General features: G+C 40.4%; 4 protein-coding genes across 5 annotated transcripts; 2 read left to right on the top strand and 2 right to left on the bottom strand.

The window, feature by feature from the left end:
• The first annotated feature begins 760 nt into the window (after positions 1-760).
• On the top strand, positions 761-1,853 carry LOC133712221 (profilin). The gene is made up of 3 exons (XM_062138342.1): positions 761-1,002; positions 1,177-1,314; positions 1,470-1,853. Exons 1-3 carry the CDS (start codon positions 880-882, stop codon positions 1,602-1,604), a joined length of 396 nt encoding a protein of 131 aa, XP_061994326.1. The 5' UTR covers positions 761-879; the 3' UTR covers positions 1,605-1,853.
• LOC133712213 (caffeoylshikimate esterase-like) lies at positions 1,592-3,497 on the bottom strand. Its single transcript, XM_062138331.1, has one exon. The coding sequence runs from the start codon at positions 3,495-3,497 to the stop codon at positions 2,553-2,555; it is 945 nt and encodes a 314-aa protein (XP_061994315.1). The 3' UTR covers positions 1,592-2,552.
• A 294-nt stretch (positions 3,498-3,791) lies between these two features.
• Positions 3,792-5,882, top strand: LOC133734876 (splicing factor Cactin-like). The gene has a single exon (XM_062162499.1). The coding sequence runs from the start codon at positions 3,914-3,916 to the stop codon at positions 5,687-5,689; it is 1,776 nt and encodes a 591-aa protein (XP_062018483.1). The 5' UTR covers positions 3,792-3,913; the 3' UTR covers positions 5,690-5,882.
• Positions 5,883-13,352: 7,470 nt separating this feature from the next.
• LOC133712201 (glucan endo-1,3-beta-glucosidase 13) lies at positions 13,353-16,796 on the bottom strand. 2 transcript variants are annotated; one of them, XM_062138320.1, is made up of 4 exons: positions 16,296-16,796; positions 13,936-15,213; positions 13,794-13,824; positions 13,353-13,687 (listed from the first exon to the last, which is right to left on the bottom strand). In XM_062138320.1, exons 1-4 carry the CDS (start codon positions 16,348-16,350, stop codon positions 13,552-13,554), a joined length of 1,500 nt encoding a protein of 499 aa, XP_061994304.1. In that variant the 5' UTR covers positions 16,351-16,796; the 3' UTR covers positions 13,353-13,551. The 2 variants fall into 2 exon arrangements, with proteins under 2 accessions (XP_061994304.1, XP_061994308.1); XM_062138324.1 differs by lacking the exon at positions 16,296-16,796 and adding an exon at positions 15,368-15,490.
• Between the last annotated feature and the right edge of the window lie 776 nt (positions 16,797-17,572).

Raw genomic sequence — 17,572 nt, 5'->3', positions numbered from 1 at the left:
TTTGATCATTTGACAACTAGCTAGCTTTCTTTTGATTGTGTAGGGCTGGCTGAGGATAAGATGCTCAAATGAGCTGGTGTATTTGCCAGTCTATTCCATATTTCCATTCTGCTTTCAGCATTATGTTATTTATAACCCCTCTTAGTCTCTTCCCACACTGTTGATTAAAGTAACAATCAATGAAATTTCACCTTATGATCAAGTCATCAACAGCTTAAAGCAAACCAAAGGGCACCGTAAAAGAATATTTGTCCATATCAATTAAGAACTGTAAACTCAAAGATCAATGCAGAAAACCAACCTTACTGTTCTAGAGGGTTGGGAAAACCTGCATCATATTGACTGATATAACTTCACAAAATCAGAAACAAGGTAGGAATGTGTTCCAACCATGATTGTATCTCATGTTTTTGAGTATGTTGTATCCTTGACTAAAACAAAAAATCAAAAACCTATCTTTTCCGATAATATAATCAAAATGAATACGTCACTTATCTTTTATGTGTGTTGATATTATGTGTGTTATCATCGTATATTCTAGTCGAATAAAAGAGAAAAATCATGACAATTGTTAGACTATCTAGCTACTAAATGAGATGGGACTGGAAGTAATTTTTCATTTACTTTTACAAAGGGGTAAAAATTACAAATGGCAAAAAGTTTGTTTGTTTTTTTTTTTTGTTTAATAAGGAAAATATGGATCTAGATTTTAAAAATATTACAATAGGATCTGTCATCATTCTTCAATATATAAAGTGTGTGCGGTGCGTTGAGACACGCCTCTCAACGCTGAAATTCACTAGAAGAAGAAGACTAGAGGAGCTTGAGCAGAACCCAAAAGCTTGAGACTTTCTCCGATCAAACCCCAGAAATCTCAAGATGTCGTGGCAAACTTACGTCGATGACCACCTGATGTGCGAAATCGAAGGCAACCACCTCTCCGCCGCCGCCATCATCGGCCAAGACGGCAGCGTTTGGGCCCAGAGCGCCACCTTCCCTCAGGTTCGACCCTTTTGCTCAAAGCTTTGATCTTTTATGTCCAATTTGAAGTTTGATTGACCCAATAGATTAGCCCCCTTTTTTTGTGATTTGGGTTTTTGTTGAATCAAATCTTGGGGGATGAATATGAAGTGTTTGATTGTTGGTTTTTTTTGGGTTGTTGTTGTTTGGGTGTAGTTGAAGCCTGAAGAAGTTACTGGCATTGTGAATGACTTTAATGAACCTGGAACACTTGCTCCAACTGGGTTGTATCTTGGAGGCACTAAGTACATGGTGATCCAAGGAGAGCCTGGAGCTGTCATTAGAGGGAAGAAGGTAGCTGAATCTGATTCATTCTTGTTTAAAAACCCAATTCATGGTTTTGCATTTTGATCCAATTTGTGCTAATGCATTGTGATCCAATTTGTGCTTTTGTGTTTTGACCCAGTTCATCATGGTTTTGATCTGAGTTTTGGTGACTTTGATTTCAGGGCCCTGGAGGTGTTACTGTGAAGAAGACTACTCTGGCATTGCTCATTGGGATCTATGATGAGCCAATGACTCCGGGACAATGCAACATGATTGTGGAGAGGCTTGGCGATTATCTGGTTGAGCAGGGTCTCTAGACACCTTGGTATGTCTTGATTGTTTGGTGTGGTTGCAGTGAAAGCAAAACTACATGTACTAGTTGTGGTGGTGAGTGGAAACACATTTGGTGCTTGAGAAATGATGATTATGGTCTTTGTCTTATTATCTGTGTACTACTTTGATGGATGGTATTGTAAGATTTTAAAGTGAGGTACTTGTTACCACTGGATTTCAGCAGATGGATGTGGCAAATTGATTTGCATAAATTTATAAATACTTTTACTTCAGATTTGTGCAATTGATAGTTGGGTGCTCTCCTTTCAGTTTTTGTCAAATCTTCTTTAACATGGATAAACCAAAACCCCCTGATCATCATATTTTGAAGCATACAACAGATCATAGCTACTTGTACATTCTTCCTTGCATAAATGTATGGTGCTTGAAATCTGCACTGATGAAATTTCAAAGTTCATGGCATGGTTCCTTAGAGATGATTGAAGCAATATGGACTTTGAAGATTTCTTTTATTAGAATGTGGACTTCGAAGATGGTTAGGATGGTTCTCGGGGTTTCAGTAAGGTGACGGTGGTGGGATTTTTTTTTTTTTGATGGTCGTCGTGGGAGTTAGTTGATGTAGATTAGACTAATTCCTCTTGTAGGCTTACGGTTGGGGGAATCTCAATTTCAAGGTACTTGGATTGTTAATTAGATCTTATCAAAACAGAAGAGGGGCCTTCTAATACATTGACATACCAATTCATGCTTTGCATTTCAGTAATTTTCAATCGTAACCTACATATACTGCAGAATTTATCTCACAAATACAAACATACTCATACAGTGGTGATCAACAAATTTGTGATCACTCACAAGTAACAATTGAAAGTAAGTTTTGGTTTATCATCTACAGTTGATTTTGAATCTAATGACCGGCAATTAAGAGGAGAACATACTTTCAGTTCTCCTCGATTGAAATGTGAAGTTTCTTAATGTTTTTCACTATCCCTTCTCAACTCTCCCTCCGACCTTGAAGTTCCGGAGGTGCTTCTCCTGTCTAACCAATTGATTATGTCTGAAAACACAATCTCAGTATTCTCAATTTGTTCTCCATAGAGCAGACCATGCCACATATTCGGGTACAACTTCAGTGTCTTGTCAGAACTCGAGGCCACCTCATAGAGCTGTTTGCTAACTGATGTGTCGGTAACTTTATCATCTTCGCCATGGAGAACTAGGAACGGCAATGTGATCTCTTGAAGCCTCTGTTCAATATCCGTGCTGACCCTCAAAAGTTCGTAGCCGGTTTTCAGACGAGGTCGGCCTTTGTAGAAGTAAGGGTTTTCTCTCGTCTGTTTCCTAACCTCGGGTACTTTAAAAGCAACATCGATGATATCCTTTGTGGGGATTATTTTCCAAGTTGGGATAACCCTGCAGAGTTTTTTCAAAAGACTGATCACAATAGGAGATGGCCTCATATCGTCTGCAATCCTACACATGGGTGCAGCTAAGACCGCACCATCCCAATATTGTGGCTTTCTCCTATGAACAAGCAGAGCCACTGCTCCTCCCATTGACTCCCCCAACAGATACCTCATTTTTCCTTTGTTCTCTTTGCTCTCACATATGTTTGTGAAGTGGTTGGTGCAGTCGTCAACAACACGATCAAAACTCTTGACATAGCCCTTAAGGCCTGACGATCTTCCATGGCCTTCATAATCTATCCCGTATATGGCAAACCCCGCTTTGGCTAGTCTGGTTGCGGTACTACTCATGGTGATGCTGCACTCCATGCCATATCCATGGCAGATGAAGATCAAGGCTTTGGGAGGTTTGTTATTGTCCGGAAGCCATTTGCATGTGAAAAGCTTCATTCCTCTAGAGTTTAAGATGTACTCCTCTTCGTATTTGACATTCCCCATATCACTGGCCATGATATTAAAAAGAAGCGAAGAACCTGGTGCTAATCCAATTGAGATGTGAATTTCTTCTCGATCTCTCTCTTTCTCACTTCTAATTATTTTGCTGTTTCGCGAGTGAAGTGAATGAGGTCTCTGCTTTCCTTTATGCCCATTTATTGGGAAATGAGGTCAAGAGTGGTGATCAAGTAATTTGAGTAGTTTCCAACTCGGGTTTGGACAATGTAGCGGTTTCCTATTTGGATTTGAAATGCTAGTCTCTGGTGGATTTCGAATACTAGTTTCCAAGTCCAACTTGGATTTGGATTATATTTAGTACGTTCTGAGTTTGGTATAGTAGTTCTACTCCGTCTAGGTCGGGAGCCCTGTCTCTATAAGAAGGCAAGGCCTCCCCTCTACCTACTATCTTTGTTTTTTCTCTTCAAGATTCAATGAGTCGACACAGAAGAAGAAGATCGGAGTCCTCCGACAGCGATGAGAGCCATTCCCGTCACCACCGCAAGAAGAGGAGGCTGTCTGCGGAGGAGGAGGATCAAATGATTGCCGAGTACTTGGCCAAGAAGGCAGAGAAGAAGGCTTTAAAATTAGAGAAGAAGAAGAAAACCGAGACATTTGTGTGGCGAAAGAAGATAGAGCGTGATGTTTGCCAAGGCCGTGTGCCTCTTGACGACTCCTACTTTGCAGTTAAAGATGAGGAAGAAAGGAGGGCCGAGATCGCAAAGGTCAAGCAAAGAAGGGAAGAAAGGGCACGTCAAAGAGCACAACGTGAGGAGGAAATGGAGCTGCTAGCAAGAGAACGTGCCCGAGCTGAGTTCCAAGATTGGGAGAAGAAAGAAGAAGAACTTAACTATGAGCAAAGCAGAATCAAATCGGAGAAAAGATTGCGAGAAGGGCGTTTCAAGCCGATTGATCATCTAGTTCTAATGTCTAAGCATCTGAATGGCGATTCCGAATCGGATGAGGACTTTGATCACATGGGGATGGATTTGAAAGAGCCTTACATGCATGCGTTCAAGGGCTTGGCAGTGGAGGGATTGGAAGAGCTTCGGGACGACATCCAAATGAATCTTGATCATTGTAACAGTGCAATGCCAGAGCATGTAGAGTTTTGGGAGGCACTTCTGGTGCTTTGTGACTCGGAGCTAGTCGAGGCTCGGAGAAAAGATGCAGTGGATCGAGCTAGGGTTCGTGGAGAGGAACCTCCCGTGGAACGAAAAGGCTTGCATTCTAGTGTTGAAGCAGATGTCAAGGCTGTTCTAGATCAATATAGTACTCTTAGTGAATTGGATTTATTACAACGCCAGACTGAGGAGAAGGTGAGTGGAGAAGACAAACTCACTGAATTTTGGGAGGCTATTCATTCACGGCTTCCTGTATTAAAGGCCAAGGCATATTTGAAAGAGCAGTATGCTAAGATTTTGCACAAGTATCTGCAACGACTCGAACAAGAGGTGGTGGATGGTGAAGACAACTCTGATATAGTCCATGGTTCACGAGCTGAACCCATGGCAGAGGAGGACATGGAAGATGAGACAGGCTCATTTTCGCCACAAGTGTTTCATGGAGATGAAAAGGAGCCAGTGATTGACGCTGAAGAGGACAGGGCTCTGCTCGAAAGGAAGCGCATGGCTGTGCTAGAAGGACAACAAAGACGAATACAAGCAGCTACCGCAACAGCAAAGCCACGTCCAAAAGAAGATGACTTGGAGATGAGGCAAGTGGCAATGAGAGCCATGGGAGAAATGAGGGAAGGAGATGTGGTGTTCGGCTCCGGTTCTGAAGTGAACATTAACCCATCAGAGCTCGCATACAACTCATTGAATGACAAGTACCGGCCTAGAAAGCCGAAGTACTACAACCGATTTCACACGGGATTTGAATGGAACAAGTACAACCAGACTCACTATGATCATGATAATCCACCTCCAAAGGTTGTGCTAGGATATAAGTTCAACATATTCTATCCTGACCTTATTGACAGGACAAAGACTCCGAGTTATTATATCGAGAAGGATGAGGGTGTAGATAACAAGAACAATGACACTTGCATTATAAGGTTTAGTGCAGGGCCACCTTATGAGGACATTGCATTCCGGATAGTTAACAGAGATTGGGAAGTCTCTCAAAAGAAGGGGTATAAGAGTACATTTGAGCGCGGCATTTTGCAACTTTACTTCAACTTCAAACGTTACCGCTACCGCAGGTGATCCACAATGTGGCTGGTTTTCCGTCGTCCTTCGGAAACCTACATGAACTGGCACCCCATTCCTTAGTTGTTTCCTTTAATCTAATAGACAGAGTGTAGCGAACTTGCTTTGTTTTATTGAAGAACATTGTAAGGTGCAAATCACCATCAAACACAGAATTTAAATAATACTTGATGCCTGTTGTAAAACAGAAAAGTTTTTGAGAGAGAGAGAGAGAGTTTGGACACAGAGAATAGAATGTGTGTATTATTCATCTCACCATGAGGGGGTTTATATAGGAGTACATGATGTATACAAATAGGCAACGTTTAATAGCAACGTCAATTACTCCTATTCACAATCCTATCAATCACTAATCTATAGTGAAAGGCATATATGACTCTCCATCTATTTACATGATATTAGCCATAATTATTTACAACACTCCCCCTTGGATATTTCATGTCAATAGTGTTGCCTAGGCTGAGCGCTTCTAAGTTGCCTCGTCAAAAACCTTACCAAGTAATAAAAACCCTGTGGGAGAAAAACAACATTGGTCGAAGGAGAAAAAGAGCACAACGCGCGTGAATGTGGAGTAGTCGTATCACAACAGAGATAGGTGAAGTCTTCTTATCAGCATCATAAGTAGATAGTATGTCTACGAGAGATATGCATTAGAGTTGCTACACCAAAACCTTGCCCGGTAAACCCAGTGGGAGAAACCCGTGGTCGAAGGGAAAAGATGAGCAAATGCATGTATATGTCGAATCAAAGTATCTTCAAGATGTAGTATAAGTGGGGTGACCATGCTAAAGATGTGTCTCGTTAAAACCTTGCCAGGTAACAAAACCCAGTGGGACAAAATAACCCTGGACGAAGGACAAAAAGAGTACACGATGGTCAAGTGTGTATGCTTCGGGATACTCCCCCTGATTTCGACTCCCCCTGAAAATTACATGTTAGGTAATTCAGATAGTTTACGTAGACCAATACCTTGAACATGCTTCTGGAATGTAGACTTTGGTAGTGACTTGGTAAAGAGGTCTGCACGATTATCTTCAGATCGAATCTGCTTGACTTCAATCTTCTGATACTCCTGTTGTTGCTGATTGAAGAAGAACTTCGGTGCAGTATGTTTGGTGTTGTCTCATTTGATGAAACTCATCTTTATCTACTCTATGTAAGCAACATTATCCTCGTAGATAATGGTTGGTTCATCAGTGGTGGAATGCAGTCCACATGTGCTTCGAACATGCTTTGTAACGGCTCTTAGCCATGTACATTCACATACTGCTTCTTGAAGAGCTAGTATCTCAGCATGATTCGAAGAGATAGCAACAAGTGTCTATTTCGTAGACCTCCAAGAAATTGCAGTATTCCCAATGGTAAAGACATAACCAGTTTGGGAACGTGCCTTGTGCGGGTCTGATAGATAGTCTATATCAGCATATCCAACAAGGCAAGCATCATTCTGAGGATCAAGGGGGTTTGATCCATTCCTTGATGCGTAGGGATAGAATAAGCCCATATCTGTCGTACCTCTAAGGTAGCGAAAATTGTCTTTTATGCCATTCCAGTGGCGGCGTGTTGGCGCAGAGCTATATCTAGCTAACAAGTTCACATCGAATGAGATGTCCTATCTAGGACATTGAGCCAAGTACAATAATGCGCCTATTGCACTTAGATATGAGACTTCTGGCACCAATATCTCTTCATTATCATCTACAGGACGATACGGTTCTCTCTAGACTTCAGACGACCATGGGTGTGCTTGCTTTTATCCTCATTAAAGAATCTTAACATCTTCTAGATGTAATTTGGTTCATGGACCAAAATTTCATCTGCACTGTGCTCGAGCTCCAGGTCGAGACAATAATTTGTTCTCCCAAGGCCTTTCATCTCAAATTCCAACTTCAGGTGCTTTGCGGTTTCCTTGATCTCTTCAGGAGTATCGATCAAATTCATGTCATTGATATAGACCATCATAATTGCAAACTCGGAACTTGTTTCCTTAATAAACACGCATAGGCATAGTTTATTATTCACATATCCCATCCCGATCAAATATTCACTTAGACGGTTATACCACCTCCGTCTAGATTGTTTCAATCCATAAAGTGAACGCCTCAAAACTAATGAAGAGCGTGTTCCGTGGTCTAGAACTATTTGCATCGGGTATATTAAGTCCTTCAGGAACTTTTATGTATATCTCTGTATCGTGATCCCCATAGAGATAAGCTGTGACCATATTCATAAGCTGCATATTCAGTTTTTCGGAAACTACCAAGCTGGAAAGGTAGTGGAACGTTATGACGTCCATTACGGGAGAATACGTCTCCTTGTAATCAATCACAGGGCGTTTGAGAAAATCCTTGCGCCACTAGACAAGCCTTGTGTATCACAATCTCGTTTTTCTCATTACGCTTCCTTACACATACCCATTTAAATTCTACGGGTTTAACATGGGGAGGTGTAGGAACAACAGGTCCAAACACCTTTCTCTTTGTCAATGAATCTAATTTGACCTGGATTACTTATTTCCTTTTTGGCCAGTCGTCTCTACGTTGACATTCATCAACGGAGCGAGGTTCGATGTCATCGCTACTTATAATTTCGGTAGCTACTGCGAATACAAATATATCATCGATGATAATCTCATTCCGATTCCAGATCTCACTTAAGCATGCATAATTTACCGAGATTTCTCTATTCTCGGGAGTGGGTTTAGACGTTGGAGCGTCCCCCAACGTCGTCTCTTCTAGGACGGACCCATAATCCGGAATTGTCTCGTGAGATGGATTAGTTGAGATCGCGATGTCTAGTGGATTCGTTGGTGCCAGTTTTACCCTCTTCCAGGGATAAGAATCCTTCGAACCTAGTGGTCTACCTCACTTCTGGGTAGGGACATATGACTGGTTAGCCGCCATGGTCGTACCTCGTCCATCTGGGACGACACATCCTACAGGAACGTCTATCCTTGCAGGCACATTTGCAGCAGGTATATATGATCTCGTCACTTTTGCTAGATCAGAGAAAGTGTCTGGCATATTGTATTTTATACTCTATAGATCTAGAATTGTCCGCACTTCACTATTTTCGTGCGGTTTGGGGATCAAGATGAGACATTGTGGGGACATTCCATGTTAATTCACGCCGTTCATCAGGAACGGTGACGTTCTTATCTCCCCCTAACGGCGGGAAGACTGTCTCATCAAAGTGACAATCCGCAAATCTAGCGGTAAAGAGATCGCCTGTCAAGGGCTCTAAAGAGCACATAATGGATGAGATTCATAATCGACATACACGCCCATCCTTTGTTGAGGACCCAATTTTGTACGTTGTGACGGCACAATTGGCACGCGGACTGCATACCCAAATGCGCGTAAGTGCGAAACATCAGGTTCGTACCCAGTCACCAACTGTAACGCGGAGTAAGGTTGGGTAGTAGTGGGCCTCAACAGGACCAACATAGCTGCATGCAAGATTGCATAGCCCCACGCAAAAACTAGAAGCTTAGTGCGCATTACCAATATTCTATTTGCGAGACCATCTTGGGTGTGAACATAGGGAACTATATGTTCAGTATCAATCCCAAGGGATATGCAATAATCATCGAAAGACTTCGATGTAAACTCTCCGGTATTATCAAGTCTTATAGACTTTATGGGATAATCCGAGTGGTGAACCCTCAATTTCATGATCTGGGTGAGAGTTTAGCAAAAACAGCGTTTTCTTGTGGACAATAGTGTAACATGTGATCACTTTGTCGATACATCAACCAAAACCATTAATATTTAACTGGTCCACATGGTGATTGGATATGTCCACAAATTTCCCTTGCATTCTGTGCAGAAAAATGGTGGTGTATGTACTAGTCTTTGCATATGATGGTCTAGTATGGCATAGCGTGTCATTATATACAAGACCCTTATTCAGAAGGGGATGCACCTGCGATGAATTGAGGATACGGTGCATCATACTTTGACCTGGGTGTCCCAAACGGTCATGCCATAGCAAGTAGTTGCTTGAATTAGTTAGCTTCTAGCTAACTGATTTCAATTTTCTCCCATGTACGCTTCTGGCCACACACTTGGAGGTTATGCAAAGATATTACACTCATTTTTCTCAGTGGTTTCAACGTGGTAACCGTTGGTTCGAATATCCTTAATACTCAATAACATTCTTCTGGAATGTGGAGATTATAAGGCCTCATTAATGGTAGGTTCAGTACCATTGGACAACATACAGTGGGTTTTTCCATAACCCTCTATCAGGTTGGATTGGCCTGATACGGTTGTCACAGAGGTATGAATAGACATAAGTTTGAAAAATATCTCCGATCTGGGAGTATGGTGTGCGTAATAGCACTTTTAACCAGACAACAAACTTCCCCACAGAATATGCCTATTCATTTATTTAATTCAATGGATCACATGTATAAATAAGTTTATTGAATTAAATATATTCGAACATAACCACATTTCTATAATCCAAAATAATTGAAAATATAAATCACAAAAATCCGAAGATGTTTTATTCATTAAGATGAAATAGATATGGCACAAGGGGCCAATTATACCCATGTCTTCGAGTTCTAATCCTCGGTATGTTCAGTAACTGCCTGAAAATCCGTGATCTCTAGTGTGGAATCGATAGAAAATGACCCTTCAATAAAGTTGGTATTTCGAGTTCCGCGACCGGCGTAATACTCATCTATTGCTTAGGCTATCGCACAACAGGTGCGGGACCAGCAGTCAATTCCTCCACATTGATAACAAAGATCATGCTGATTCTGGTGGCAGCGGGCCTGACCAGTGTTCCTTTCAACTCGGGCTTGCTGAGTTATGGCATCATGGTTCCTAGCACGTGGGCCTTGGCCACGTGGAGCCTGATTATGTGGCCTCTTGGGCTTTGGCCAAGTGGCAGACAGTCATATGGGCTAATTTTGTTCTGCCAATCATGTCTTGCTTCAAGCAAGAAAATGGTCATCTGATGGTGAAAGTGCTCTTCTAGAGCAACCCAAAGAGTCTGTGTATCCTCTTCATCGGATACTCACCTTGGAGTGTTTTCTCCATATGATTCCTTTGAAAATTATGGCACTCATATTAAAAGCCTCAATGACGACATTGTTAGCATTGATTGTTGATCTCATCTTCTTTGCAATCAGATGAATTTTCACATCTTGAGTTCACTTTAGATAGTTTCTTCTGGAGACCTCCAAAGCAACAAAGTCAAACATGTTGAGATTTGACATTTCTTACAGGAAAGGAACAAATAATATTAGTGCTATGGGTAATATCATCCATAAGCAAGTAATGAGAACTTCAGGTTCTATAACATGGTATGAAAAATCGGATTAGACATGTAAAATCTACTGGTTTTATCGTGTGTGGTGAATTTATGAAGGAAACTTCAAGTTTCTTAAACGGCATTATCGAAACTACAAGTTCGATATATGTATGAACTACTGGTTCATTTAGAACTTTTAGTTCATTAGGTACCTGCATTTTCTACACATATATTCTAGTGCAAAAATTTAGACAAGTAACACAATAACATTGAATTGAGCAAATTGAAATAATCTCACAAATTTGGATAAATAAAAATCACAAATCAATTGAGATATTAATTGCATGCTGGTAATATAACATATTAATTATCACACAATTATGTGAATAAATGCTTCTGGCAATTAATTACACATATTTAAATATGGTGAATCTATTTACAATATCAACTCATTTTTCCTTTTATTTGATTCTGCTGGACCAAAGGAGTGGGCTTGATAGTGAAGCCTATCGGGCTTAGTCTGCGGGCTTGTGACCCGGCCTTTTATGCGTAATTCAATGGTGTGTGGGGCCTGCTGGGCTGCTAGGTCCTGCTGAGGGAGAGTGGGCCTGCTGGGCTCAAGCTGGTCTGCCAAGGAATGAAAAATTATTACTCAACTATTTCGGTAACTCCAATTGAATACGACCAGGTAAGGAAAGATGAGGTTTAGGTGGAGCGAGGCTCTCTTAAGTACACAGCCTCATCTGAACCTTGCCTAGACATCGCATCCAACTGGATGAGCCTAGTTTGAGAAGATTCATAACTTTTGTCATGGCAACATGTGGTGAGCTTCTGTTCTGGTCTTGCAACTTGGGCTTGATTTGAGCTTCTGACTCAGCCTCATTTAATATTCACAATTATAACATAATTAAATTCAATATATGTTATTAAATCATAACATAAATAAATTAATACAGCGGTTATGTACCTAAGGAAATGGGTTCAAATCCCATTAATGCTTCTGGCATTTCGTATAGGTAATAAATTGGGTAAATGCTTCTGGCATAATGTTTATGTAATAATCGCATAATAATTTAGCCCATAATACTTCTAGCATAAGGAATTATAATGGCATAATTCAAATTTGTGAAACCAAAAATTAAGCCCATAATTCTTATATCATAATTTGCGCAATAATTCAGAATTGTCTCAATGTGATAATGAAGTGATTGTGGTAATGAGCATAAATTACTATGGTAATTGCTTTAGATAAAATCAATCAAAATCAAATCACGGGTTGATCAATCACCAATTAATTGGTCTCAAATCTGCTTCTGGCAGAATTAATACTAAATAGTGTTAACACATACTAACTTGCCATAGTGGTACTATTTGGTACTACTGGACCAAGTACTACAGATATATAGTTGCAGTCCATAAATTTTTCTCTTTTCTTTTCCAATCAAACAATCCAAAACATGAACAAATATATATATTTCAAATAAAACAATCAGAATTTAGGGTTCATGCATCATGGAGGATTTTTCATGTTCAATCAATAGGCTCAATAAGCATGAATAAAATTAGATTTTGGAAAACATTACTTGATGAAGGACAGATGAATCTTCAGTTTATATGTGCAGAACTGAGAAGGTTGTCTTCTCAGCCAATCCAAGAGCTATTCGCCTCTTCTGGACAGCTCCCACTTCGAATGGTGTACAGGTCTCAAAACGACTCCAATGGGGCTGAAATTTGGAGGGCAGATAGAAGAGGCAGAGATGAACAACTTTCATGAAGGAAAGATTTTGATCTGAGGTCCTGATCAAGAGGTTTCGGGGCGTGCAAACAGGCTGCAGCAGGAGGGGTTTTTTCCTGGCTATGGCTTGGGTTAGAGTTTTCGTGCTGATAACGTGTTGTAAAACAGAAAAGTTTTTGAGAGAGAGAGAGAGTTTGGACACAGAGAATAGAATGTGTGTATTATTCATCTCACCATGAGGGGGTTTATATAGGAGTACATGATGTATACAAATAGGCAACGTTTAATAGCAACGTCAATTACTCCTATTCACAATCCTATCACTCACTAATCTATAGTGAAAGGCATATATGACTCTCCATCTATTTACATGATATTAGCCATAATTATTTACAACAATGCCATACTATTTAGTTTAAAAGCTCGGAACAAATTCTCGTCTATGTTGCGTTACATAAAACTTGCAGCCCAAAAGATAAACTCCTTTTTCCTCCTAATTTTAGTTCTTCCTAGCACTGCTGCAATCTGCAATCTGAATTGGTTAGTTAGGTTCTTCAAATTTTTTAAAATTGCAGAGATTGTAGCTAACGAAACTCCACTGGTGATTTGAATATCAACCATAAGACCCTGCCAGGTCCTTTTAATTAATGCCATCCCACCTTCAGAAGATCTAACACTATCATACAAAACTGGGGGAGCAGATTGATCTAATACAGCAGTTACATTCTTTTTCATGTATCAGACTGAAAAACTTCCAAAACCAACAATTACACACCACCACTCCCTGCAATACATGAATCACTACAGTACAAAGATCACCAGTTTCCGTGGCAAAATATCTTCTGCTTCTCAGCCATGGTCAACTTATAAAAAGAAATGATATGAAAGTCACAAGAAAGCAAGTGAAAATCCATGCTGGAACTCCCTTCACCGTGGCAGAGGAGGAAGTGGAAGATATTGCCGTTGTATTACTACTAGCTATAGTTTTGTTGCTCCTGTATTCAAAGTTGCAAATCAAGAAAAAACTTGGTAAGTATAGAGTTAACATTGATATTGATAAACAAAAATTGGAACTAGGTTTGTTGGATATGTAAAACTCACCCTGCAGTCATATAGATGCAGCTGTCATAGCCTGCACGAATGAAAATCAGTTTTTGGTTAGTCCTTTCAAATGAGATTCACAAGCATAAAGTACTTAAACAAGTGTGATATAAAAGAAGACATTGGATCGTTGTAGACATACTTGGGTTCTTATCGACTTTAATCCCTGACCCTCCAAAACTGCAAGCAATATCTGTAGCCCCATTTTGCTGGTAATAAACATTGAAAGCGTAAGATGCATGAGACACTGTATTATCAGGCTCAAAACAAGGCTGGCTAGGCTGAATCGGTGTACAGTCCACATTCCCAGAACCACAAGCCCAGTCTAAAGCATTCTGCAAGTCCGCTTCAGAAGCTTTACTTGAAGCAATGCACCAAGTTGTTGTTCCATTTGAACTGGTAACATTAGCATCTGTGTTCATATCCATAGCATTTTTTCCGGTGAAATCCAGGTTGTAGACGCTTGTCTGGTCAGGATAAAATAGCCCCCAATTCCTCTCAGATTCCAACCCAGGCTTCCTATTTTCATTGAACAAAGAAAAGAGGTAGGTATCCACCTTCTGTCCAGGCTTCGCAGGTGTGCCAGTATTGTTAATGACATGGCGAATCAGATTTGTATTGTAAGTTTGGGCATTGTCAGGAGTTGCAGCTGTCTCTTTTGGTGATCCTTTCGACGGCCAGCCTGTCTCAGTGACCATAATATTGATTGTTCTGAAATTCAGAGCCATCAGTGCATAATATATAGCATCAATCTGAGCATCAAACATGTTAGTGTACAGCAAACCGGTGTTTGGATCAATAACTTCCGAGGATGCCTGAAATAGAGCGTAGTCAAGAGTGACATTGCTTGGGGAATCTCTGTAAGCATAGTATGGATATATATCAATCATGAAGGGTGACTGGTTTTCGGCAAGAAATTCCAACATGGGCTTCAGGAAAGATGCATAGCTGCTACTAAACGCCCCTGCAGAGGGAGGGAATGATCTAGACAGAACACCGAGGGAATGTGTACTTGATACTTTAATCTTCTTATTAAGACCAGCTTTCTTCAGTGCTGTGAGGACATTTCTCATGGCAGGTACTACAAGGGCAGAGACATTACCGGTGGTCTCAGTTACTTCAGCTCCAACTGTTATGTATGTGATCTTTGTAGCTGGATAGTAAGGCAGAATGCTGTTCTTAAGCCAGGTATCTGCATTAGTTTGGAACTGAGAAAATGGCAACAAGTCTGAATTCGGAACCCCAATCATAAGTTCAACACCAGTGTTTGCAAAGGCCTTGAGGACCTGTATGTTAGAGTCATAAATCCGAACATATTTGATGTTGTGAAGCTGCACAAGCTGAGCAGCTTTGTCAGGTGTAGGAAGGTCATCAGCATTTCTTCCATAGCAAATTCCCACAATGCTTCCTTGGCAAAGATCTGTAACACAATTCAGATGATTCAGGCAAATGAGTATTCTGAAGACATGGGTTAACAAAGGACTGATTAAGAAGGACTAAATATAGAAACACTAAAAAGATTTAGGATCAAAACACAAAAACCATACGTAGTGTCTAGTTCCTAATAGTCATACCCATTGTTAAACAATTTCAACAGTTACTACTCAGAACATAGGTTTCCCTTCAATAGTTAAATCCATCTTCTACTATGATTACATGAATGGCAAGCTAGCCCGCAAAGAACCCTATCTCAAACCCTATCAACCACCTACTCACTATAGCTTATAAGGTAAAAAAAACACAGTAAAGTACATCAAATTGAAGATTAGCCATTTTACCCACAGCAACCAACTATCAATGACTGTTCTTTTCATATCATTTTTACAAAATGTATAATGCCAAACTGAATAGGGTCTCAAAAACTCCACTCCATTATTGAATTGTAGCTGTCCATCAAAGGCATAATCAGAAACCCCACTAAGGCACCAACTTGCAAAAATACAAATACAGGCATTGCAGAACACTTCAAAAGAATACATAGATAAAGTTCCAAACTAAACCTACCAGTTGACCAAAAATCCAAAATATACCCAGAAAAGTTTGAAGTCCTAAATACATTAGTATTTGATCGCTGAACTAAGCTCTCAGTAAAAAATAATGACCCCTGGAGCTAAAAGCAAGCTAAGCACCTAAGCCTATAGTCCTTCCACCAAAATACCAATCATTACTCAGAAAAAAAAAATATGAACTTGAAAACTTTAAACTGCTAGACTCTTTTAGGATCCAAGGCAACGTCTTTAAGAAGAAAAGGTGAAAACTACAGAAACCCAATAGGCCAATAATGCAGCTAAAGTGGAAACTTGCAAGAAATCCCACCGACATTTTCTATTTCATGTGTGGATTTGCAAATGTTCATCAGATACCGCTACACTAGAACAAACAAAGATTCAAAGAAGGCAAAAATTCAGCTGAGACATTAACCCCCATTACATACAGAACAGAAAGAAAGTAAATTCAAAGAGATTAAAGAAGAACAAGAAGAACCCAGAAAGAGAAACAAACCCAAAAGTACAAGCAGCTGTGAGAGGGCAAAGACAAGCCTGAACCCACTAGCCATTGCTCTCTTTCTCAAACTTCTTCAACCCACAAAAATCAAGCAAAGTCTTCAACTTTCTTGCTCCTCCTACTTCTGAGATGGCAAAGTCTTCAACTTTCTTGCTTCTTCTTGATACCAACGGCTCTATTCTCTTTTAAGCTCAGAGCTCGAGAGTGAAAAGCACACTTGCTATGAGCTTCGTGGAGTTCAATCTTGAGCAGTACAGTCTTTAGTGCTTGTGTCAGGGACACAGGACCGGACTTGGGGCCATGATTATGAAATTTGGTTTAATCAATGGCCTCGGTTCCGGAACCTTTTCGGATGTCTGCTGGTTCCCCACATATTTATATGTCTAAACTCTACTGGGTGATACTTAGCTACACTCCACTTGAACGGTTCTATTCCCAGGACTGGTTTGAGTTTAAATATTCAATTTTTTTCTGCAGGGTTACACAAATCTTTTTTTCTTGCTTTTGGGATTTTTGGTCTCCTTTGCCTGGCTTTTTGTTTAGTGGAATGACCAAAAATGTAGGGTAAATGTAGCTGGATTTACTTTCGGTACATCCAAGAATGTTTATTATATTGAAGAAAAAAAATTACGAAATGAAGACTAGTCAATAGAAATTGAAGACTCAAAACTGCAAGTGACCTAGTAGTTCTTGTTTAGTTTGGTGTGCTCCCCAATCTAGGTTTGAAACCCCGAAGCTGTCAAAGTAGTCAGACACTGTGCTGCAATGCACAGTTAGAGCATTTCACATGCGCCGAAGGGGTTTATCTTGGGCCTAGAAAGCCTTTGGGTTCCCCTTGACAAAGTCAAAAAAAAAAAAAATTGAAGACCACAGGGAGATATTTCTAGTAGATACGTGACACATTCGATTTTTCGAAATGTGATAATGTTACATTGTCACATAATTATTAAAAAAATTGCGAATGTCAAAATTTAACAAAATTTTAAAGATATTATCCAAAAATATATAAATGGAGACTCTTAACTTTTAAAGCAACCCAAATAGGACTTTGCTCCGAGAAACCAGTAAAGAATTCTAGGGTTGGAAATCGCAGGGGAAAAGTCGCAGCCTATCCGGCAGCGCCCCAGCGTCGATTGTGGTTCCCTGCCGCATCGACGAGCGGCGGGTGTTGCCGGATGGGTTATTGGGGTCTCTGGCTACTCAGTCTTGCTTTCTATCAGACCGTCTGGGTTGTGACGATTCTTCTCTCTTCTCAGGCGGCAACGCTGGTGTGG

This window comes from Rosa rugosa, chromosome 1, assembly GCF_958449725.1.
Source record: "Rosa rugosa chromosome 1, drRosRugo1.1, whole genome shotgun sequence".
Lineage (NCBI taxonomy): Eukaryota > Viridiplantae > Streptophyta > Magnoliopsida > Rosales > Rosaceae > Rosa > Rosa rugosa.
Note: the sequence above shows the minus strand (reverse complement) of the source record. Positions and strands in the feature narration are given on the sequence as shown.